The sequence below is a fragment of the Chrysochloris asiatica genome, unplaced genomic scaffold (assembly GCF_000296735.1).
Source record: "Chrysochloris asiatica unplaced genomic scaffold, ChrAsi1.0 scaffold00374, whole genome shotgun sequence".
Taxonomy (NCBI): domain Eukaryota; kingdom Metazoa; phylum Chordata; class Mammalia; order Afrosoricida; family Chrysochloridae; genus Chrysochloris; species Chrysochloris asiatica.
Window position 1 is genome coordinate 237,743 of NW_006408892.1, and position 25,507 is coordinate 263,249.

Consider the following 25,507-nt stretch of genomic DNA (forward strand, 5'->3'; position numbering starts at 1 on the left):
GGGCAAGAGATGTTGAAAGAGGGGCTTTGTTTTCTGGAGGCTGATGAGAAAGCCACAAGGACACTTGAAGTCAGGTCATATCTTGGGTCTAAGGGTTTGGGGTACAATGGGGATGGGGGCTGGGGTTGTGGGGAAGGGACCCCTCCAAAAGCCACAAAGCAAAATGGAGAGGAGATGATTGGTTGCTTGTTTGGGGGGACAGGAAGGAAGCCAGGACAAAGCCTCAGTGTCCCACAATCCTACCTCTCATCTAGGACCCCAGTTCCCACTCCGCCATCCCACCACTGACTCTAGGGGCTAGGGAAATGTCTCCTACCTGGGGATGGGGCTTAGGCTGGGTTCTCATCCCCAGCATCATCCAGCAAGGGGATGAGAACAGTGGAGGAGGGGCACCAAGAATTAGAAACACCCCTAGCCCAGAAAAAGATCTTAGCTCTAACCAAAAGGTTGGTGGTTTGAACTACCCAGTAGCACCTTGGAATAAAGTCCTGGCAATCTCCTTGCATTAAGATTATAGCCAAGAAAGCCCTACGTAGCAGGTCTACTCTTTTACACGGGCGGCCACCATGAGTCAGAATCAATTATTCTCCTGCTACTGGTTGTTCGTTTTTGGTTTTTGTATTCCCCCCCACCTCCCTCTCCTGCCCCCATGCACTAATGACTGTTGGCTGGTGTCTGCCCTGCACCCCTCAGATGGCCAGCACCTCTGTCGCCTAGCCCCACCCCCGGACTGCCCAAGTGCTCAGAGAAGAAGGCATGAACCAGAAACCACCAGCTCAGGGCAGCCTTTGCCCCTAGGGAATGGGGGAGGGCACAGGTGCAGGTGGAGAGGAAGGGCGTAGGCAGTGGCCACATGTGACGGGACCTGCTGTGACAGGACCAGGGATTCCACAGCATTTGAGCCTCCCCAGCACACTACTCTCAGAGTGGTAGAGGTGTTGTGTTGGCCTCTATTCAAGGGGAGCCCAGAGACCTCGGGCAGGATGGGTGGGCGACCCTCAAGCCCCCTGGACAAGCGGCAGCAGCAGCACCTTAAGGGTGAGCTAAACGGGGGTAGGGTGGGGGTGGAGAGTGGGGGGGGGGTCAAGACGAAGGTTGTCAGACACAGTACAGATGGCTGTTAGTTGCTGTGAAGCCCACTCTGACTCGTGTGTGCAGAATAGAAATGCTCCATAAGGTCTTCCAGTCTGTGACCTGTTAAAAGCAGATCACCAGGTCTTTCTTCCTAGATGTCTCTGAGTGGGTTCAAATCACCAGTCTTTCAGTTAATGATGGTGGTGGTGGTTGTATGCCACTGAGCTTAGTCATTTGCACCAACCATTGTAAACTCCAGAAAAGCAATGTTTTAGCATGAATTGTTGGAAGAAGTGCAACCAGAGTGCTCCTTGGAGGCCAAGATGGCCAAACTTCTTCTTTCATACTTCGGACATATTGTCAGGAGGGAGTAGTTCCTGGAGAAGGATATCATGTTTGCTAAGGTGGAGGGTCAGAGAAAAAGAAGAAGACCCCCAGGGAGATGAATTAGCCAAGTGGCAGTATCAGTGGACTCAAGCGTGACAACAATAGTAAGGCTGGCCCAGGATCAGGCAGTGTTTCGCTCTGCTGTGCATAAGGTCTCTATGAGTTGTCACCGAATTGACAGCAACAACATATCCCAAATATTACGTGAAGCATATGTGCTAAAATAAATATTTATTTATCTGAAATTCAAGCTTCACTTGTTCTTGTCTTTGGAGTTGTAACTCTGGTTATCCTGTTCAGGCCTTTTGAATGGGTTTGGAGTGTGGGACTAGGTGGTGTTGTCCCAGGCCCTGTCAGACCCAGCAAGGTGGTCCTCTATGGGGGCAGAGACAAGCAGGCCCTTCCGCGTGACCCCCAGGGGCCGAGGCTCATTCCTAGATTTGAGTACAAAAGAGACTGGGAATAATTCAGCACCAGGAGACTCCTTTAATTCCCCAACGTGTGGGTTAAACACTCCTGGGAACCTTCCCCCAACACATACACACTGAGGGGCTCACAATCAAGGAGACAGTGTCAGTCTGAGGCTGGAGGGGTCCAATGGAGTTGGCAGGTAGAAAGACGGTGGGAACATCATTCTGTTCGTGAGGAACAGCATGGGCAAAGAGCAGTCAGACTGCCCAATCGTGCCCTGGCACTGCCCTCACTCTGTGACCATGAAAACTGCATCTCTCTGGACCTCATTCTCTCATTTGCAAGATGAGAGATCACAACAGTGTCTACCTCACGAGGCCATTGTAAGAAATCACTGAAATACCCTTTCAACTTTAGCAACTAAAACGTAACTATTTGTTTCTCTCTTCTCTCTTCTCTCTCTCTCTCCAGGCAGGCTGGTAAAGTTGGAGCCTGAGCTCCTTCCACCTCTAGACTCTGCCATCCGTGGCTTCTAGGCGGAGATCACTTTGTGGTGCATGATGGCTGCTGTAACTCCAGCCATTGGGTCCACATTCCATGTAGCAAAATGGTAGTATATTTTATATACCGTCAAGTGCACATATCTAAGCTTAAAGAATTAAGGTGCAATCACCTCCTAGTTCAGGATAGAGAACACTTCATCTCTCTAGAAAGTTACCTTGTGCTAGGATGGAATGTTTAAAAGTTTTTGAAAGTTGGAAACAGATAGTGGAAACAAACATGATGAATGTAATTAATGTCGGTGGATTACACATGTGAAACTGGTTGAAATGGAAAATGCTTTACTATGTATATTCTTTTTTTTGGTTTAAAAAACTTTTATTGTGAATTAAGTGAAGGTTTACAGAGTAGATCATCAGTTTTACTTTCAACAAATCATATACTTTGTTTCATTACAGTAATTTCAATCCCTTCCATGAACCATCGGTTCATAGTATTTACCTCTATTCCCTTTATTTTTTTACAGCCCTTTTCTTTTTAAATGTTTTATTGTGAATTATGTGATAGTTTACATGGGAGAACATTCGTTTTACATTCATCCTATCTTATTTCATTGTTATAGTTACAATCCCCTCCATGCATCATCAACCACCCAAAGGGTATGTATACACTACAAGCCTGCCCCCGGCATCAGCACACAGCCCCTCTCCCTCTCTAGGTCTAAAGTCCCCAATTTCTCCATCTCTCCACATCATTGTCTCTGCCTCCATCTCAGGCATCACTGTTTCTCTGGGTAGGGTCCCGCTCTCTGCTCTTCTCCCTTGATGGTCCCAGGGACCTTTGCTCCTAGGCTGAAAAGTTAATCGCTCCCCTCCTTGCTACAAAACGTCTACCTTTACATTTCCAACCCTCACAATCAGTCCTGATAACAATTATTCACACTGTTGTATCACAGGAGACCTATCCCCATCTCTTTTCATCAGCCCTGCCTAGACAGATTGGATACTACTCAGTGGAGATTCTACCTTCCTCCATGCCCCCTGGATCTAGGTTCCCTCTTGAAAGCTTGTAAGCCAGTCACTTCTTGCCTTTGTAGCCCCCCTATTTTGGGTAGCCAATGTCCAAGTTGCCCATCCCTTTGTACTCTGTGTATGGAGGGAGTGGGAATGATCCTTGCTGTAAGGGCTATGTATATTCTCAAGGAGCTATGGTAGTGTAGTGTTTGAGTTGGGTTGCTAATCTCAAGGTTAGCAGTTTGAAACTATCAGCAGTTCTGCAGGAGAAAGATGAGGCTTTCTGCTCCAGTCAAGATTTACAGTCTCAGAACCCCTATACAGGGTCACTGTGAGTTGGATTTCATAGCACATACCCACTACCACGTATATTCTTACCACTATTTTTTTTTTTTTTTTTAAAGAAAAGCTTTTGAAAAGTCTCCCCAGATAAAGGGCACAAGGTAACTTTTGGGAGAGATGGAGCTGTTCTGAGGAGCTTTGGTGGCACAGTGGTTAAAGCACTCGACGGCTAGTGGTTAAAGTCCACCAGTTGCCCCACGGAAGAAAGATGTGGCTGTTCCTAAAGAATCGGAAGCACTATGGAGCAGTTCTACTCTAGCCAACAGGCTGGATATAAGTTGGAATCCACTCGTTGGCAGTGGGTTTGGGTTAGATTGGTTCCAGATATCAATTGTGGAAATAGTTTAATGGGTGTGTAATTGCATCAAAGTTCATCAAATTGTGCATTTCAAACACAAATGATGATTACTGTGCACCAATGTGTCCCTTAGTGGTGCAAATGACTAACTAAGCACTTGGTTACTAGTTTGAATGCACCTAGTGGAGACTTGAAAGAATGGTCTCATCATCTACTTTGGAAACTCAGCCACTGAAAACCTCTATGGGGTTCTATGGTGGCACACATGGGGTCACCATGAATATATCTGAAGGTAACGGGCTTGGCTTGCTTGTTGTTGTTGTCAGGTGCCATCGAGTCGGAACCGACTCATAGCAACCCCATGCACAGCAGAACGAAACAATGTCCGATCCTGGGCCAACCTCACTACCGCTGCCACACTTGAGTCCATCAGTGATGCCATCTGGCTGATCCATCCCGTTGGGGGTCTTCCTCTCCTTCTCTGACCCTCCACCTTACCCAGCATGACATCCTTCTCCAACGATTGGCTTGCTTATTGTTCATCAATTATAAGTTAGGTGTGAGTCACCTAAATCGCCCTCCACCACTTGCCATCCACAGTGAAGGGTTCTGGGTGGATGGCAGTTTGTGCAAGTCTTGTTGGGCAGTTTTGGGATGCAGATGGGAGCCCATGGTGGTTTTCCTTTTTCTTCTGCCCTCCTTCAGGCAGGCCTGATGGCTTATCCTCCTGTCCCCTTTTTCCCCTTAGATCAGGTAGACGCTCTGCTGAAGAACTTCCTGCCGTCCTACCGCAGGCAGCTGGCTGCTTCAGTCCTGCGACAGATCTCCAGGGAACTGGGCCCCCAGGAGCCGGCAGGGTGTCAGTTGATGCGCAGTAAGGTGGGTGGGCGTGACCAGCGTTGGTGGGCGTGGCTGATAGGAGCGTGCCTGGGAAAACGCTTGCCTGGCTTTCGTTTGCTTAGACCACTCTCTAACCTCCCCACCCCTGGAGATTTTAAAACATTAATTCATTCTTTTTTTTTTTGCTTATTCAACGACGTTTTTCACGTGTACAACCTAGTGACCCAATTACATGAATAAGGTTGGTAGTACAACCTTACCAACACTTGTTGACAAATTTCTCATCATGGTAAACCAGCTCAATGTTTCTTAAACTATGACTCTCCTTTACCCCTTTCTCCCCGCCCGTCACCATGAAGCAGTTTTGGTCTTCATACATACGCCTATTTCACCTAAGTTGGAAGATACAACTTTGCCTGGTTTCTTTCACTGAGCTTGTCCTGGTGTGGCCCTGTAGGATAAGCACAGTACTACTAACCGTGAGGTCGACCATTCAAACCCACCAGCTGCTCCTTGGAAAGCCTATACAGGGTCGCTGTTAGCCAGAATTGACTGGAGAGCACTTAAAAGCAACAAATGTTTCAAGTCAAATCGACTCGATGACAGTGGTTTAATGTTTCAGGCCCATCCAGGCTGTGTTCCAACTCATAGTGACCCTGTATAGGGTGACCCTGTATAGGGTGACCCTGTATAGGGTTTCCAAGGAGCAGCTGGTGGATTTGAACCGCCGACCTTGCAGTCCAGTGTATTATCCTGCAGCACTACAGCATGTTGCTGTGTGCCATGGAGTCGGTTCCTACTCATAGCGACCCTGTACAGGCTGTAAATCTTTTCGGGAGCAGAAAGCCTCATCTTTCTCCCACAGAACAACTGGTAGTTTCCAACTGCTGACCTTAAGGTTCATAGCCCGATTCGTAACCACTACGCTACCAGAGCTCCTTAGAGATACTGCAGGTAGCAGGTATTAATGCTTTGGAGGCACTTGGACAGGCGGAGCAAGGTGGAGCTTCATTACTGATGGGCTGTTTCCTCGCGGGTCCGTATTTACCGTGGCGCAGTGGATGATCTGTATCTACGGGCTCGCCATGCTCTGACGTTCCCAGGCAGTGAAGTTTCAGAGTGGAGTTTGCGAGTCCGGGTGTCCGGACTGAGACCGCTCCTACTGCAGGGCGGGTCAGTTGTGTGTTTGTTAACTCGGACTCAAAAGATCGCTTCTGTGTGTCCCCCCTCCTGGGGCGGGGCCGCGGGGCCGGTGACACCCAGTAGTATTTGCAAGAAGGAGCTCTGGTAGCGTAGTGGTTACGAATCGGGCTGCGAACCTTAAGGTCAGCGGTTCGAAACTACCAGTCGCTCCGCGGGAGAAAGATGAGGCTTTCTACTCCCGTAAGGATTTACACCCTTGGAAACCCTGTACAGGGTCGCTATGGGTCGGACCCGACTCGATGGCACTTAACAACAACAACAAACCAAGGCGCATTGTAAGAAATCTAAAAAACGAAGAATCACATGACTTAGCGCATTCCGCTTCAGCTTTGCTGGCGCAAGGCGATTAAGATCCCGGGACACCGGTCGCGCCCCAACGCCCTTCTGTCCCTCCCAGCAGAAGCTGCCCCGCGTTCGCGAGCACCGAGGCCCCCTGACCCAGCTTCGGGGCCACCCGCCTCGGTGGCAGCCGACCTTCTGCGTCCTGCGAGGGGATGGCCGCCTAGAGTGGTTCAACCGCAGGGAGGTGAGCTCGCTGACCCGCCCTCTCCATCCAACCACACTGGGGCATGGTTCCTCCCCACAACATAGTGAGCCATTCCTGCTCCCAATTCCCTTTTCTGAATCCTGTAATGTGAATTCAGCCCCACTCCAAGCTGGGTGCTTGGCTCCCATTGGGCAGCTATCTTACTTTGTCACCTGGTAATCCAGGTGGGAAAACAGACACAGGCGGGGAGGGTCAGAACTCACTCAGAGTCCCAAGTGAAACCACGTTGAGGCTTTTGCTCATCACAGCAATGCCTGCTTCCCAGGCAGGGAGCCCATGTGGGGCCTTGCCTTCCTGGCATTCAGTTTACCCCTCTGTAGAATGGGCTACTGGTAACCAAGGCAGCAAAGGACTTTGGGGATTTGATGAGATTGTTACCTACACACTTGGGGTCAACTGAGCACATAAGGAGTACTGGAAGCACAGGGTTAGGTAGAGGTAGCAGGGAAAAGTTCCCCACAAACCTTCCCTTAGGTCTAAAGGTAGGATGTAAAGCCATGGGTTAGACTCATTCTAAACCTCTTCTTTGGATGCCTTTTGTAGGAATATGAAAATGGGGGCAAGCCCCTTGGCTCCACGACCCTGACCGGGTACGTAGTGCTGACCTCACAGCAGGAATATCTCCGCCTGTTGGACACTCTCTGCCCAGACTCCTCAGGTTAGGCTCCCAGGACCACAAGGGAGGGCTTCCTACCAGGGCACTGCTGCCACTTGGGGAGGATTATTCTCCATGGGGTCTCCCTGTGCATTCTAGGATGCTGAGCAGCATTCCTAGCCTCTACCCACTTGATACCAGTATCAACCCCCCAAGTTGTGACAACCAAAAAATATCCCCAGACCTCCTAAATGTCCCTGGGTGAAGACATTGCTCTAGAAACATCCACTTCCACTCTATCAGGGTGAAAGGAGAGTTAGGTCACCTGACCAGAATCAAAGACAATCCCCCACCAACAACAAACAAAACCAAACCTGCTGTTCTGGAATCAATTCTGACTCTTGATGATCCCATGTGTTACAGAGTAGAACTGTGGCAATGTGCATCATCAGGTTTCCACGGTGATAATCTTTATGGAAGCAGGTTGCCTGGCATTTCTTTCATGTTGCCTCTGGGTGGGTTCAAACCATCTCGCTGGGGGTCTTCCGCTTTTTCTCTGACCCTCCACCTTACCAAACATGACATCCTTCTCCAATGATTGGTCCAGCCTACAATATGTCGAAAGTATGAGAGACGAAGTTTGGCCATCCTGGCCTCCAAGGAGCACATTGGCTGCATTTCTTCCATCACAGATCTGTCAGTTCTGTGGGCAGCCCATGGCACTTTCAATATTCTCCTCCAAAACCATAACTCAAACACATCAATTCTTCTACGATCTTCCTTATTCACTGTCCAGCTTTCGCAAGCATATGAGGTTATTGAAAATAGCATGGTTTAGGTCAGGAGTACCTCAGTCCTCAAGCTGACGTCTTTGCTCTTCAACACTTTAAAAAGGTCTTGTGCAGCAGATTTACCAAATGCAATATGTTGTTTGATTTCTTGGCTGCTGCTTTCATGAGTGTTGATGGTTGACCCAAGAAAAATGAAGTCCTTGACAACGTCAATCTTTTTTTTACCATTGATAAGAATGTTGTTTATTGGTTCAGTGGTGAGGATTTTTGTTTTCTTTACATTGAGATGCAATCCATACGGAAGGCTATGGTTTTTTATCTTCATCAGTATTTAAGTCCTCTTCATTTTCAGCAAGGTTGTATCATCTGCACATCACAGGTTGTTAATGAGCCTTCCTCCAATCCTGATGCCACATTTTTCTTCATAGAATCCAACTTCTAGGATTATTTGCTCAGCATACAGGTTGAATAAGTATGGTGAAAGAACACAACCTTGTCGCACACCTTTCCTAATTTTAAACCATTCAGTGTTCCCATGTTCTGTTCAAACAACTGCCTCTTGGTACTATGTACAGGTTCCTCATGAGCACAATTAAGTGTTCCAGAATGTTCATACTTCACAATATTGTCTATAGCTTGACATGATCCACACAATCAAAAGTCTGTGCATAGTCAATAAAGCACAGGTAAACATCTTTCTGGTATTCTCTGCTTTCAGCCAAGATACATCTGACGTCAGCAATGATATCCCTCATTCCAGGTCCTCTTCTGAATCTGGCTTGAACCTCTGAAGTTCTCTGTCAATGTATGCTTGCAGCCATTTCTGTATTACCTTTAGTAAAACTTTACTCACATGGGATATCAAAGAGATTGTCCAATGATTTCCGCCTTCCATTGGGTCACCTCTCTTTGGAATGGGCACAAATACAGATCTCTTCGAATCAGTCAGCCACATAGTTTTCTTCCAAATTTCTTGGCATAGATAAGTGAGTGCCTCCAGTGCCGCCTCACTTTCCTGAAAGATTTCTATTTTTATTCCATTAATTCCTGGTGCCTTGTTCTTTGCCAATTCCTTCAATGCACCTTGGACTGCCTCCTTCAGTATCATTGGCTCTTGATCATTTGCTACCTCTTGAAATGGTTGAACATCAACCATTTCCTTTTGGTATAGTGACTCTGCGTATTCCTTCCATCTTCTTTTGATGCTTTCTGCATCATTCAGTAATTTGCCCAGAGAATCCTTCAATAACAAAAATTGAGGCTTGAATTTTTTTCTTCAGTTCCCTCAGCTTGAGAAATACTGAGCGTGTTCTTCCCTTTTGGAACCAAAAGGGAAGTATACACCAATGCCTAGGATATTGATATTTATGTGTTCCATTTCATCAAACAATAGTTTAGTTTTTATGACATAGCATTGTGGGTAGTGATTACTTCTTCCAGGACTGATGTATGACACACTTGCAGGGGGTATTGCCCACCAGGAACACTGGTGACCAAAGTTTTTACTGCGATTTGGTCATGTTGGCATATTTTTGGTGGCTTTCAACTCAAGAGGCCCATCTTCCAGCACTGTCATAACAGTATCATATTATAATCCATAGGGTTTTCATTGGCTTGTTTCGTTACCTTTGTTCCTAGTCCGTCTTAGTCTAGAAGCACTGCCAAAACTTGTCCATCATAGACGAGTCTGCTGGTTCTTGAAATACTAATGGCTTACCTTCTAGTATCATGGCAACACTTCAGCAAGTTGACAAATGGATAAGGATTTCAACTCCACCCCCATCCATCCACACACAAAGTAAAACCAAATCCTTTGCCATCAGGTGGATTCCAACTCATAGCAACCCAACAGGACAGAGGAAAACTCCCCATAGGGTTTGAAGCGCTTTCAATCTTTACAGAAGCAGACTGCCACATCTTTCTTTCATGTAGCAGCTGGTGGGTTCAAACCACCAACGTTTTGGTTGTTAGTGGAGTGTTTTAACCACTGTGGCAGCAGAACTCCTCTGACTAAGGATTTAGGAGATCCCAAATATATTGGAGAAAAGACATCATGCATGGTAAAATGGAGGGTGAGTGAAAAAGAGGAAGGCCCCCAACAGATGGATTGTGAGTGGTAGTAACAGTGGTCTGCAACGTAGCAGCAACTGTGGGGATGGTGCAGGGCCAGGTAATGTGTCAGTCTGTCATGCATAGGGTCACTACGAGTCAGAACCAACAACAAACAATAACCAAAAATAAATTTGTGTTGTCTTCCTGACAACTCTAGGTTGGTCCATATTGCGATTTAACCCCATTTTACAGGCAGTAAAATTGAGATCAGAAAGAAGACAAAGTGTGCCTTAGGCATAGAACCCCAACCCTTTTATCAGTTTGTTAACCTGTGGTGGCTTGTGTGTTGCCGTGATGGTGGAAACTATGTCACTGGTATTTCAAATACTAGCAGGGTCACTCATGGTGAAGGGGTTTCAGTAGAGTTTCCAGACTAAGACAGACTATGAAGAAAGGCCTAGTGATGTACTTCCAAAAACTAGCCAATGAAAACTTTATAGATCACACAGAACAGCGTCCAAGTCATTTGCTTTGGACATATTATCAGGAGGGATCAGTCACTGGAAGGGAACATCATGCTTGGTGAATTGGAGGGCCAGTAGGGTGAGGGAGTTCGAGGGAGGTGGACTGGCACAATAGCCACAAAGATGGACCGAAACTTGCCCAGAATTGAAAGCTAAACTGAAAGACTCGGCAACATTTCATTTGGTTGACTTGGTAGCAACCATATATTTTTTTCTAGGCTTAAAGCTTGTGAATGGTATGATGGGGCTGGATTCGAACCAGCTCTTCATTCAGCAGGTCAGGCACCCTGGCCCGGATTCCCCCAGAGGGACTCAAACTTGGGGCCTGGCTGACATCAATCAGGGTTCTCTCCCAATTTGTAATGGTTGGTGATGTCAGCCCGGGGAAATTGTATTATGGAGGAGCCTGATGCTGGGAAACGAGGCAGGGATGGATTACTGATGTCTGCCCTAGACCCACAGAGGGGGAGATGGCCTACAATCCTACAGGACTGGGTCCAAGCCTAGTAACTAGAATAATAATTTTGTTGTTGTTAAGTGCTATCCAGTCAGTTCTGACTCATACATTCCACTATAGGGTTTCCAAGGAGTGATTGGTGGGTTTGAAACAGCAATCTTGCAGTTAGCAGTCCAGTGCTTAACCTACAATGTCAGTGGCAACTAACCATTGGGTTTCATGGCATGCCTGGAGTAATGGCCCACCCCAAGGCTGCTCTGATAATTTCATGGACATTTTCTCCTAGTGAATTAATAATGAGTTGTACAATGAATGAATGAAGGCGTGATCATTTTCTGTCTTCTTCCAGAAGGTCATGCACAGGAAGAACCTGACCCTCTCCAGGATATGCCCGAGAGTTTCCCTCTCTTCCTGCAGCACCCCTATCGCCGGCATCTTTGCTTCTCCACAGCCACTGCGGAGATGCAGAGAGCCTGGAAACTGGCCCTCCAGGGTGGCATCCGGCTCCGGGGCACTGGTGGGTCCAAAAGGGACTAGGTAGTAGTTAGGCTCAGACCCTGGGGACTCACATACCCTTTCTGGCTGTGGGAACCTCACCAAACCTCTGTTTTCTTATCTGTAAAAATGGGTTGTTGGGAAAGGCAGAAGGGGCACCAGGCAGATAGGAGTGGCCAGGACTATATTAGTGGCAGTGCAGTCAAAGCCCAGACTGGGAGTCAGGTAGGACATCCCAGGGGTTGAAGCTGGGGCCTGAAAAAAACTAGGTGCCAGCCATATAGAGGGAAAAAGAAAACAGGACCCCACTGAATAAGCCTGTCCTATTGGAAAAGAGAGTCAGCTGGAGGCTCCATTCTAGGCCCCACCTGCTAAACCCTGCTCACATATAAGGCCCCTTTCTCCCATCCTGCTTGCTGCTGCCCACAGGAGGCACCTTTTCCTAAGTGGTAAGGTGCTTCAAGGGCAGATGGTGAGCCGGGGGGCATGTGCCCCAGCACAGGACACTGTACAAAGGCTCGAAGCTGGGCCAGACTCGGGTGGGTGTTCAGGGATCTAGTGGGCGGGGGAGCCGGAGAATGGGTGGAGGTGGTAGACCCCTCAGGGTATGAAGGAATTTCTTAGTCCTTCAGCGTAGTTCGGCCCCTGCTGCCCGGGCCTTCTTGGACGCCGTCCGGATGTACCGACAACACCAAGGCCACTTTGGCGACGACGACGTGACCCTGGGCTCGGACGCAGAGGTCAGTCCACACTTGCTCGCTCGCATCCGGGACACGTAGGCTCCACCCGGTCTGCTGGGCCCTCATGGCCGACTCTACTGCAGGTGCTGACCGCGGTGCTGATGCAAGAACTGCTGCCAGCGCTGTGTTCCCAGACCGCGCCCAGCCTGCGGGGTACTGGCCGTGCCCGCGCCTGGGTCTGGACCGAGGTAAGGAGAGGTTGGGGACACGTGGGGACCCACGATCTCCCTTTCTGCCTGAAATTGCTCCCGGTCTCTCCATCTCCTCGTTTCTGTCTCTCTGCCCCTCTCCCTGGCTGTCCACCGTGCCTCTGACCCGTGTGGGTCGCCACGCCCGGTTCTGCAGCTTCTGGATGCCGTCCACGCCGCCGTCTTGGCCGGGGTCTCGGCGGAACTCCGTGCCTTCCAGCCCGAAAAGGACAAGCTGCTGGCTACCCTGGAAAGGACCATCCGCCCAGACGTAGACCAGACACTGCGACTACGGGCGCAGGTGGCTGGGAAGATGCGGGGTAAAGATTAGGGAAAGGACGGGCGGGCGGGGCGGGGCCTAATTTCGAAAGGGGAGGAGCTTGTGAAAAGTGGAACTAAAGGGTGGGTCTGGTAAGGGGGCGACAGTGTGGGGTAGGGCAGAGGAGGGGCCTTCCTGGACTGAACCAGGGCAAGGGAGGGGCGGGGCCTAAGGAAATGGGCGGAGCCAAGGAAAGACTGGGCAGACTCAAGGAACATGACGGAAAAAGAGGGAGCTTGATATAGAAGAGGGTTAGGGGAGGAGCGAAACAAAAGAAAGGGAGGGACAGAAGGGTGAGGCCTAAATGGTAAAGGGGCGCGGTCAGGAGCTGAGGCCTGTAGAGGAGCCTAGGAGCGGTGTCGGAGATGAAGGGCGGGATTGTAGGAGGGGTTAAGAGAGGGTGAAGCCGGGTGAGGGACTGGAGGAGAAAGGGTTGGACCCAGGGGCTGTGGAGTCCAGGCCGCAGAAATATGCCATCCATTGAATAAGAACTCTGTGCCCAGGGGCCTTTGGGCTAGTCCTAAATTTCCATACGTTAAACGTTAAACGCTGGCGTGGTTCTGTGGGTTAATGCGTTGAACTGCAAGGTCGCTTTGAACCGCAACGTCGGTGGTTGAAGCTCACCAGCCGCTGGCTCCTTGGAAACCCTATACAGGGTCGCTTTGAGTAGGTAACGACTCGACAGCACTTAATAACAAGTAACAATGGCTTGCGAATCACAATGTCAGAGGTTCGAGTCCACAGCCGCTCCGCGGAAGAAAGATGTGACTTTCTGCTCCCGCAAAAATTTAAAGCCTCGGAAGTCCTATATAGGGTTGCTGAGTCGGAACCGACTTGTTAGGCACTTAACAAAATGGGGCGAGGCGGCTGCTCAGAGTCTGCGTTCCAGTCCAGGGTTCACGCCGCTGCTATTTGAGGGGGCATCTCACAAAGGAGACCCCAGGATAGTGTCTTCTGCCCCCAGCCAAGATCCAGGGCCCCCTCGAGTCGTGCCTGCGCCGGGAGGTGGGAGCGCAGCTGGCCTGGGTCACTCAGTCGCTGCAGAGCACCGTGGGGGCCACACTGGCGGCGGTGAGGACTCTTCTTGCTCAGAGCATCGACCGCCTCTTTCGCCACCTGCGTGGGAACCCCTCTGGCGCGCGGCTGCGCAGGGAGGTGAGCTTCCGGGGAGCAGGGACAGTATGTTAATACGACAGCAAAGGGGCGGGAGCCTGCTATTTTTCTTGCTTGGAAAACCTCTCTGAAATTTGTTCTAGGCTTTACTGAACATTTTGTTGCATTCCCCTCCTCCGTGCTTCGTATGGTCACTGCTGCTGCTTTAATTTACGCTGTAGGAGAATCACTGGTCCACAAGGTCGGCAGTTCAAACTCACCAGCCGCTCCTCGGAAACCTTACCCAGGGTCTCTGTGAGTCGGAACTGACTCGATGGCACTTAACGACAATTTAGGGTTTTCGAGAGTGCAAATCTTTAGGACGGGAGCAGAAAGCCTCATCTTACTTCCGCGGAGGGCCTGGAGGATTCTAACTGCTGACCTTGCTTTCAACAGCTTAAGGCTAACCCACTAAGCTATCATTATTATTGAACATGGTTTGAATGTGGGGGTGGGGAGTGGGAGGTGGAGAGAAAGGCATCTTATTAGCAAAACCCGTCTTCCTCCTTCTAACCCATGTTAGAAAATTCTGCCCAATGCATGTCAGTTTAGTGTGTCTGATATTAAATGAGCACCTATTATATAATCTGCAGTTTGATGTTGTTGTTGTTGTGTGCCATTGAGTCTGTTCCTTCTTCTTGGATCAACTATCAACACTCATGGAAGCAGTCAAGAAATCAAACAACGTATTGCATTAGGCAAATCTGCTGCACAAAACCTTTTTAAAACAAAGATGTCAGCTTGAAGACTAAGGTGTGCCTGACCCAAGCCATGGTATTTTCAATAACCTCATATGCATGCGAAAGCTGGACAATTAATAAGGAAGACTGTAAAAGAATTGATGCTTTTGAGTTATGGTGTTGGAGGAGAATATTGAAAGTGCCATGGGCTGCCAAAAGAACCAACAGATCTGTGTTGGAAGAAGTGCAGCCAGAGTGCTCCTTGGAGGCCAGGATGGCCAAACTTCGTCTCTCATACTTGGGACATATTGTCAGGAGGGACCAGTCGCTGGAGAAGGATATTATGTTTGGTAAAGTGGAGGGTCAGAGAAAAAGGAACCCCCAACAAGATGGATTGGCCAAGTGGCAGCAATGGGCTCAAGTGTGGCAACAATAGTGAGGTTGGTCCAGGATCGGGCAGTGTTTCGTTCTGTCGTGCATAAGGTCGCTGTGAGTCAGTACCAACTCAGTGGCACTTAACAACAACAACATAGGGCTTCTGAGGAACAGCTGGTGGGTTTGGACCACTAACCTTTCGGTTTAGACTAACCTTGCAGTCCAGTGCATTATCCTGGAACGCCACACCAGGACTCCATTTTGTAATCCTCTTCTCTAAGATTGTTCCCGGAACCACTTTGCTTCCCCAGCTTCCCATTCTTCCCACATCACAGTAGCATTTACACTCTTATATGTTTGCCTGTCTACAATCTGTCTCTTGCAAGTTGATTCTGAGCTCCTTTTGGTGGAAAACCGGGTGGAATTACTCCATTTCTACAGCCTCAGGGCCCAGGACCAAGCTGGCTTCAGACCACTGTTGTTGGTATCAAAGGGACACAGTGTATCTGTTTTCCCTCAGTTATACCAGAACCACATCTTATAATTTTTTAAGTGGTTGCCATTGATTTTTCTGTCGATTTCTTTTAACTGTGGTGAAAACATCTGTCAGCACGACTTCCACATTTACAACTAATGACACTGACCACATGTTTCTTGCTGGGCCACCATCATCACTATCTTCATCTACCACCACTAACATAAACTCAGAGCCTCCAAACAAAAATTCTGCCTCCTCGCCTCCATCCTGTCCCTGGTAACCATGAATAATCTTTGGTTTCTCTGCGTTTGCTTATTTCATAGGAGTGAGATTGTACAGTGTTTGTCCTTTTGTGATTCATGTAATTCGCTCAGCGTAGCGTAGTGGTTACGAATCAAACTGCGAACCGCAAGGTCAGCAGTTCAAAACTACCAGCTGTTCCGAGAGAGAAAGATGAGGTATTCTGCTCCTGTAAAGATTTATAGCCTCAGAAACCCTGTACAGGGTCGCTATGGGTCGGAACCGACTCCACAGCACACAGCCAGTATCTCCAAGGTTCATCCAGGTCTTGGCATGTGTCAAGACAAGATTTCTCCATTGTACGTGCAGACCCCACAGTTTATTCATTCATGTGTTGATGGACATTTGAGTTGTTGCCACCTTTGACTCTTGTGAAAAGTGCTTCCGTGAATACGGGTACTCATGGTTCTGTTTGAGTTCTAGTGTTTCTTGTGTTATATTCATCTAATGGCCCCTGAAGTCCTGTAATGGTGCTGTGGGATAAACACTGGACTGCTAATGCCAAGGTCGGTGGTTCAAACCCACCAGCCACTCCTCAGAACCCTATACAGGGTCACCATGAGTAGGAAACAACTCGATGGCACGTAACAACAGCAGCAATGGCCCCTGGAAAGTAGTCTTGGTGGCACAGTGGGTCAGGTGTTGGGCTGATACCCAGAAAGTTGGCGTTTTAAGTCCACTAGTCACTTTGCTGGTAGAGAAAGATGAGGCAGTTTTCCTTAAATATCCACAGCCTGGGAAACTATTGGGCAGTTCTATTCTGTTCTATAGAGCTGCTAGGAATTGGGATGGATGAACAGGCAGTGGGATGCCCCCTAGTGGCGTAAACTGAAAGACTGGTGATTTGCACCCACTGTGGACCAGCACTGGACTGCAAAACACAAGGTCAGCAGTTTAAACCCACCAGCTGCTCTTGGGAACCTATATAGCGTCACTATGAGTCAGAACCAACTCAATGGTACTTAACAACAGTGTCTCCATGGCAGAAAGATATAGCCATCTGCTTCTGTAACGATGACAGCCATGAAGACCCTATGAGACAGTTGTACTCTGTCACATGGGGATCTCAGTGAGGCAAAAATCGACTTGATGGCACCTAACAGCAATAACAAGGGGCCCTTACTCGTATTTGATTTTGCCTTAAGTGGTGAAGTCCTGGGTGGACTGCATGTCCACTTTCATTTCTCCATCTGTGGATTGGCTGTGGGGTCCACTCTGTAGTTCCACTCTTCTATCTGCTGATAGTGTTGTCTCTCACGGGCTGCCTCTGGGACACAGGTCTACTCGTTTGGGGAGATGCCGTGGGACCTGGAGCTGATGCAGATGTGTTATCGAGAGGCTGAGCAGAACAAGGAGCGCTTGGGTCAGCTGGTCAAACCCTTTGGCTTCCTCGGGACACAAAGCCTAGTGTTTCGAGTCCAAGATCTTGCTCAGCAGGTGAGGAGGGAAAGAATGAGCTTCAGGTGTGTTCTGGGATATCAGGACACCAGGATGACTGGGAGGGACCTGGCCCTCCCTCCAGCCCCCAAATAATGAGCTGAAGACCAGGCAATGACCACGCTGAGAGGGCAGGGCTGTGGTGGGACACACACATACAGGATGGGTTCTGAAGTGACACCTGGTCATCTCCAGGCACAGGTGGGCCCCAAGGAGGCGCTGATGGGAGGAATGGGGGTGGAATATGTTCGGCTGAGGGAACATCATGGATAAATGCTGGGGGCTGAGAGAGCTTGGCTGCATTTGGAGCTCATTGGAGAGGTTGGATTGTAGGTTATGGTCCCTGGGTGGTGCACATGTTTTGAGTGTGGCTACTAACCTGGTGTGGTGCTATAGGATAAGCATCGGACTGCAAGTTTGATTTGATCAAGGGATTGGTGGTTCAAACCCAGCAGCCACTCCTTTGAAATCCTTCACAGACTCACTGTGAGTGGAAACCGACTCAATCCCACTTAACAACAACAATTAACCTTAAGGCTGGTGGTAGGAACCCACCCAGTGGTGCTGTGAAAAACAGGTGTGATGATCTGCTCTATAAAGAATCTAAAAAACCTTATGGAACTCAGTTTGAATCTGTGCCACGTAGTGTTACTATGAGTTAGAATCAGTTCCATGGCAAATGTCTTTTTGGTTTGTTTGAAGTGGTGGAGGATGGGCTAGGTAGCTGAACTGGAGGCAGCTCTGTCCAGAGGCAATAGGGAGCCACAGTAGGTGTGTGAGTGGAGGAGACACCACGATCTAATTCATGGCTTATGAAGCTGGGGCTGGTGGGGGCAGAAATGGAATTGACAGACCTGGCAATGTCGAGAAGGGAGATGGCAGCGCTTGAACCTGGTGGGATTGTCAGTTGGGAGAAGTGGGGTATGTTTTAGAGGCCAAGGAGAGGGGCATGTTGATGGATGAGCTGGGTGCAGGTGGGGATCTGGGAATGTACAGGGCTGGCTGGCATGGTTGTTCAGTTTGCACACTGCATAAGGATGTGGTATGAGGGGGCTGCATTTGAGCCAGCTCTGCACTCAGCAGGCCAGGCACCCTGGCCCTGAATCCCCCAAAGGGAGAGGGCTTTCTGCCAGTGTGCCCAGAGGAATGCTGGACTCCTGGATGCTCCTGAGACCACAGCATAGATTCTGAGGTCATCCAGTCCCTCTATCTGCAGCTTATGGCGGATGCCACAGCCACCTTCCTACAGCTGGCTGACCAGTGTCTGACGGTGGCCTTGGACTGCCAGCAGGCTGTCCAGCAGTTGGAGAAAGTCAAGGGACGAGTACTGAAGGTGAGGCTCACAGGGCACAATGGAGGGGGCCTGGGTGTCACATGAGGGTTGGAGGGCCACTTGGGTATGTCCTACAGAAGTTCCAGTATGATGGCGACGCGATGCAGAGGCGATTCATCCGAGAGTGCCTGGTGCGTGTCTTCCTGCCTTTCGTCCTGGGTCAGCTGGAACCACGCTGCAAACGGGTGAGCTCATGGTGACTGCGGGTGAACTTCAAGTGTGACTGAGCCCAGAGTCCTTGTTCTAGTTATCTAGAGCTCCAGTCATGACATGACCGCATATGACCAGCACACTGGTCAGACAGAGACTAGCAGAACCCCGAGACTATGGCCCTTGGTCCTCCTTTTGGTCTGGAACTGAACTCACCCCTGAGCCTCAATTTTCAGCAATTGTAGATCTATAGTGGGGGCAGCAACACTAGTGAAGTACACATACCATAGAATGGTCAACCAGGACAAAATTCAGAAGGGTGGGAAAGAAGGACTCATGGAAACAAGCAAGACCGGAGGAAGTGGGCTAAGTGATGTTACAGTGAGGAGATTGCAGTCACTGAGAGGAAACAAGGTGTGAGGTTTGTTGAATGTGAAACTGATGAGCTGCTCTGTAATCCTTCACTCAACTCACACAAAAAAAGTGAAACAAACAAACAAACAAACAAAAACTGGTTAGGTTTAAAATATGCCCTATATTGGAGTCCGGGTGTGGCGCTGTGGTTAATGCGCCAGACAGCAAAGCCATTTGAACTGCAAGGTCAGCGGTTCAAGCTCACCATCTGCTCCTTAGAAACCCTATACAGGGTCGCTAGGGGTCGGAATCGACTCGATGGCACTTAACAACATATTTATAGTGGAGTACTGATGTGGTGCTGTGGGTTAATGCGCTGGACTGTGAAGTCTGTTTGAACCTCAAGGTCAGTGGTTCAAGCTCATCAGCTGCTCCTCAGAAACCCGATACAGGGTCGATATGGGTTGGAACCAACCTGATATCACTCAACAACAACAACAACAACATCCATACTATAGCACTGTAGGATAAGCAGTAGACTGTTAACACAAGGTCGGCAGTTCAAATCCACCAGCTGCTCTTGGAAACACTACACTTCAGAACACAACTCAAAGGCACAAAACAACAACAACCCTCACATATGACTTCATTAGCATAACAAAGAACCCTTTTCCCCAAATGGGATTGCGTCCTCAGGTATGTTGTTGGTTATCATAGAGGGCCAGTGTCTGTATGTTGGAGTAGAACTGATTCACAGGAATTCTAATGGTGGTGACCTTTCAGAAGCAGGTCGCCAGGCCTGTCTTCTGAGGCACCTCTGGTTGGGTTTGAACTGCCAACCTTTTGGATAGCACTAAAACCCAAAACCAAACCTTATGCTATCAAGATTTTCCGACTCATAGACACCCTGTAAAGGTTTCCAAGGCATAAATCTTTATGTGAGCAGACAGCCTCATCTTGGTCCCAGGGAGCAGCTGGTGGGTTTGAACTGCCAATCTTGTGCTTAACTTATGGAGCCACCAGGTAGTCAAGAACTAGTTGTTTGTGTTACTGAGGACTCCTTATCCACAGGTATGTTGTTGTTGTTGTTGTTGTTAAGTGCCATCGAGTCAGTTCTGACTCATAGCCACCCGGTATAGGGTTTCCAAGGACGGGCTGGTGAGCTTAAACTGCCAACCTTGTGGTTTAAACAGACCTTGAGGTCCTGAGCTTTATCCCACAGTGCCACACCAGGACTCCTCAGATATAGAAAGTAGGATTTACAACACAGAGTTTTGAAGGACATGATTCAATCCATAATAGAGCATTAGAGATGTGTTCCTTGAGCTCTTGGGCTAGGTCAGGTGGCTTCTCTGGGCTCCCACAATGCCCTCTGCTTCTCCCATGAGCACTCTTGTTGCCCTGCATTTTCCATGTAATGGCTGGGGTGGGGTTCGTCTTTACACCACATGTCATGGGATAACATGGGCTTTAGAGGCAGTCGAAGAGGCAGATGGAGAATGTGTTGGTGAAGAGGGGGTGCTAACTGGTTAGGGAGGGACTCAATGAAAAGATATTGCTTGAGAAGGGACCTGAAGGCATGAGCCACAGTCCAGGAAAGACATTGAGGGAGCAGACATAGCATGTACAAAGGCCCTGAGGCGGGGGGTCCTGCCTGCTGTGTTGGAGGAACTGTGAGCAGGAGGCAAGGTGGCTGGAGCTGAGGGAAGGAGGAAGCAGGAGGATGGGGAGGAGATCACAGGGGTTGGACTGTAGGGACTCAGTGGCATGGAGGGAGGTTTGACTTAGGCATTCACAGTACTCTCTGGACACAGAGGAGGTCACAATAGAGCGCCTATCCAAGTGGGTCCAGCAAGTGGGAATTTGTTTTGTCCCATTCTGACTCATAATGGCTCTGTCTAAGGTTTCTGAGGCTGTAAATCTTTAATGGGAACAGAAAGTCTCATTCTTCCAAGGACCGGCCACTTGACTCAAAAAGCTGACCTTGTGATTCTCAGTCCAGTACTTGCCCTACAGAGCCACCATGCTCCATATATATATATGTGTGTGTGTATAGATTTCTATTTATATATATGATAGATAATTAGAAAGAAGAGAGAGATTTATTTTCAGGAACTGGTTCATGTAATTGTGAGAATTGGCAACTCCGGTTTGTAGGCTAGGTGGCAGGCTGAAAACTCTGGTAGGATTTCTATGGCACAGTCTTGAGACTGAATTCCTTCTATTCAGGAAACATCCATTATGTTCTAAAGGCCTTCCACTGATTGAAACAGACCCACCCACATTCTCAAAGGTTTTCTCCTTAGAATTAACTGATTGTAGGTGTGGAACTGTAGGATCAGCATTGGACTGCTGACCACAAGGTTAGTAGTTCAAACCTACCAGCTGCTCCTTGGAAACCCTATACAGTGTTGGAACTGACTCCACAGCACTTAACAACAATTACATCATATCTGTGGAGTCCTGGTGTGACACTGTAGGAGAAAGCACTGGACCCCAACGTTGGTTTGAACCACAAGGTTGGTGGTTCAAACTCCCCAGCCACTCCTTGGAAACCCTATGCAGGGTTTCTGTGAGTCAGAACCAACTCGACGGCACTTAACAGCAACAACATCATATATCTTTTAAAGATACTTAGACCAGTGTCTGACCTAGCGCCTGGGTGCTACTACAGATTGATACATGAATGAGCCCTCACATCCCGAACAAGCCTATGAAACGTTGATCATGGAGTCCATTTTATATATGAGGAAACCAAGGCTCAGAACCGTTAAGACCATTGTCCTCTGTGCCCAGTGAATCTGGGCAGGGCTGGGCATCAAACCTGTGTCTTGGGCCTCCAGAGCCCTGTCTTCCAGCCCAGCCCTCATCCCTCCATTTCAGGAGCTGCCTGAGGACCAGGGGGACATCCTTGTTGGGTGTGGCCAGGCCCTGACTGTCGATGGCATCTATGAGGATGTTGTTCAAGGGGTCTTGCTGCAAAGAATTGACCAAGGTGAGTTCTGAGGCTCCTGTGGCTAAAGGGAGCCTGGCATCACCCTGGATGTACCTAACCCCATCAGAGTCCTTAACACCTTTCACTTCCTGTTAAGTACTTACTCAGTATTCTTAGCCAACACCATAGTTCAAACACATCAACTCTTCTCCAATCTTCCTTCCCTAGTCATTGTCTAACTTTTGCATGCATATGAGATGATTGAAAGTATCAAAGCTAGGGTCAGGCACACCTTAGTCATCAAAGTGACATCTTTGCTCTTGACCATTTTTAAGAGGTCTTCTGTAGAGATTTGCCCAATGCCATACCTCTTTTCATTTCTTGACTGCTGCCTTCATGAATACTGATTGTATATCCAAGTAAATGTAGTCTTTGACCACTTAAATCTTTTCACTGTTGATCATGTTATCTATTGGTCCACTTGTGAGTTCTGTTTTCTTTACACTGAGGTATAATCCATACTGAAGATTGTAGTCTTTGATCTTCATCTGTAAGGACTTTAAATCCTCTTCACTTCCAGCAAGCAAGGTTGTATTTTCTGCGTACTGAAGTGTGTTACTAGGCATTCCTTTAATTCTGCTGCCACATTGTTCTGAATATAGTCCAGTTTCTCAGATTACTTGTTTAGCATGGTGGTGGTGGTGGTGTGCCATGGAGTTGGTTCTGACCCATAGCAACCCTATATGGGATTTCCAAGGAGCGGCTGGTGGATTTGAACCACCGACCTTGTAGTTCAAACCAACCTTGAGGTCCAGTGCTTTATCCCACAGTGCCACACCAGGACTCAGATACATATTTTTTGGGAGGGGGGGTTATTGTTGTTGTTATGTGCTGTGGAGTTGGCTCCGACTCATAGTGACCCTGTACATGGTTTCTGAGGCTGTAAATCCTTATGGGAGCAGAAAGCCTCATCTTTCTCCTGCAGAACAGCTGGTAGTTTCGAACTGCTGACCGTGAGATTAGCAGCCTGATTCTTAACCACTACGCTACCAGAGCTCCTTGCGGGGGGGTTCAATTTCTTTCTTTTTTTTTTAAGTTTTTATTGTGAATTGAGTGATAGTTTACATGGGAGAACATTGGTTTTGCACTCAACCAATTGTATTTTGTTTCATTGCAATGATTACAATCCCCTCCATTCATCATTGGTTAACAGATTTGCTTCTATTCCCTCCTTTTTCGTTCTTTTTGATGTACACAAAAACGCACAAGAATATGTTGTCGTTAAAAACACCCAAAGGGCACATTCTGCAAACCATCCTCCTGGCCGCCAGCACACAGCCTTTCTCTTTCTATGAGTCTAGAGTCCTCAGCTGCTCAATCTCTCCATGTCGCTGATACATATTTGAGGAGGATGCAATTCAATCTCTGACAGGGTCCCTATGACTCAGAATCAACTCAGTGGCAGTAGGTTTCGAATCTTTACTGACTCTTGCTGTCTGCCCCTAGCGCCGTGTTGGGAGGAGGGGCTGGAGTGTCCAGACTGTGTGAAGAGTGTGGGGATTTACTCTCAAGATTTGCCAGGGTCACAGGTGTGGGGTGAGACTCCAATACTTTGAGCCTTGGTTGAGACTTTTGCGGCCACTTCTGCCGTCTAGTGGCCTCTTTGGGGAAACACATGTATACCTTTTGAAGCCTGGGCTTTGTCAGGTGCATCCAGCGTGGCTTATTTCTTGTTACAGAATTGAAAAAGGTCCTCGGTGCAAGTGATGTGCCCTGCGCTCCGGATGGCTTCTTCGATGCCCCATGGGAACAGGAGGGATCAGGTCAGGGTCCAATGTCCACGGATCATGCCAGTGAATCTCTGGGGGCTGGGGCGTGGTGTAGGTTCAACAATGGGACAGTGTGCCCCTTTTTTCCTCTCCTGGCTGGGCTAGCCAAGTTCATGGCGAATAAGGACAATGGGGAGTCATGGAGCATGTTTGAGCTATGGCCCAGACTCACTGTCATCCAGTTGTTTCCTACTCTTAATGGCCCTATAAGACAGACTAGAACTGCTCTGTAGGAGCAGATGTTGTTGTTGTGAAGTGCTGTCGAGTCGGTTCCGACCCATAGCGACCCTGTACAAGGTTTCTGAGGAGCAACTGGTGAGCTTGAACCACCGACCTTGCAGTTGAAATGGCTTTGCAGTCTGGCGCATGAACCCACAACGCCACACCAGGACTCCATAGGAACAGATAGCCTCATCTTTTCCCCCTCAGAGTAGCTGGTAGTTTCAGACAATCGACCTTGAGGTTAGCAGTCCAACATTTAATCCACTAAACCCAGGTCTAGCGTTCACAGGCTCTCAGTTGTCAGCTGAGATGGTGTTGGATTTGTATCCTGTCTCATCTGGATATAAATGAGACTGGATGGGGCGACTCCCAGCAGCTCCTTCCTGTTCCCAGCACTGGAAAGGAATACAGTAGGGACGGAAACCTTGGATTTGCAGTTGGCAAAAGCTCAGGGATGGGAAAGTCTCACCCTCTTAAAGAGGCTGAGGTAGGCTCCTGGGCTCCTGCTCTGGAGATGGACGGCTGTCCCTGAAACGGGCAGAAAATCACCAGTCCAGCTGGAAGCCGAACCTGTGGGCAGGATGTCAGTAATCTGGTGCTTAGAATCTGGGGCAGAGGCAGGGACTACAGAGGGCTCACAGCTTGGCCCCTGCCTGTCTCCTAGTGCTGTTATATCTGAAATACCAAACATGGGTGGCTTTTAAGAACAGAAATTTATTGTGCTTGTCTTCGCCTGTGAGTGTCTGTTCTTTGTAGCACTCAGAAGTGATTAATGTCTACTCTATACTGGCATGAGCTCAACTGATTGGTTGATTACATTGCATTGTTGTTGCCGACTGCTCCCAATTCAAGGCATCCTGTGCGTGCGCAGTAGAATGAAATACTGCCTGGTTCTGTGCCGTCCCCATAATCGCTTGTGAATTGGGCGATTACGACCCTTAGAGTTTTCATTGGCTGATTTTTAAAAAAATCACCAGGCCTTTCTTCCTAATCCATCTTAGTCTGGAAGTGATGCTGAGACATGTTTTGCATTCTAGCAACACACAAGGCAGGTGGTGGCTGGGCCTGGGGTGCATTGATCTGAAGCAAACCTAGGTCTCTGACATGTTGTTGTTGTTGTTAAGTGCAGTGGAGTCGGTTTCGACCCATAGAGACCCTGAACAGGGTTTCCGAGGCTGTAAATCTTTACGGGAGCAGATCGCCTCATCTTTCTCCCGCGGAGCAGCTGGTAGTTTCGAACTGCTGACCTTCCGGTTCGTAGCCCGATTCGTAACCACTTTCAAGCACTTATTGCATGCCAAATGTTACACATCTGATTTGTATCATCCTCCTTCCATTTTACAGATGAGGAACACTGAGGCTAAGAGAGGAAGGGGAGCTTGCCCCAGGCTGCCAAGATCCAGCACCAGGGTTCAGCCACTCTGTCTTCTGAGAGAACATTCCAGAGCTGAATCTTCATCCACATCCACTCCCATTTCCAGCTGA

General features: G+C 48.6%; 1 protein-coding gene across 1 annotated transcript; it reads left to right on the top strand.

Moving 5' to 3' along the window:
- The first annotated feature begins 983 nt into the window (after nucleotides 1–983).
- On the top strand, nucleotides 984–25,507 carry FAM129C (family with sequence similarity 129, member C). The gene is made up of 16 exons (XM_006876324.1): nucleotides 984–1,038; nucleotides 4,775–4,905; nucleotides 6,470–6,595; nucleotides 7,160–7,274; nucleotides 11,385–11,552; nucleotides 12,155–12,270; nucleotides 12,354–12,458; nucleotides 12,616–12,778; nucleotides 13,742–13,932; nucleotides 17,041–17,199; nucleotides 18,416–18,532; nucleotides 18,610–18,717; nucleotides 21,920–22,031; nucleotides 23,711–23,794; nucleotides 24,687–24,757; nucleotides 25,367–25,507. The coding sequence occupies exons 1-16, from the start codon at nucleotides 984–986 to the stop codon at nucleotides 25,505–25,507; spliced, it is 1,962 nt and encodes a 653-aa protein (XP_006876386.1).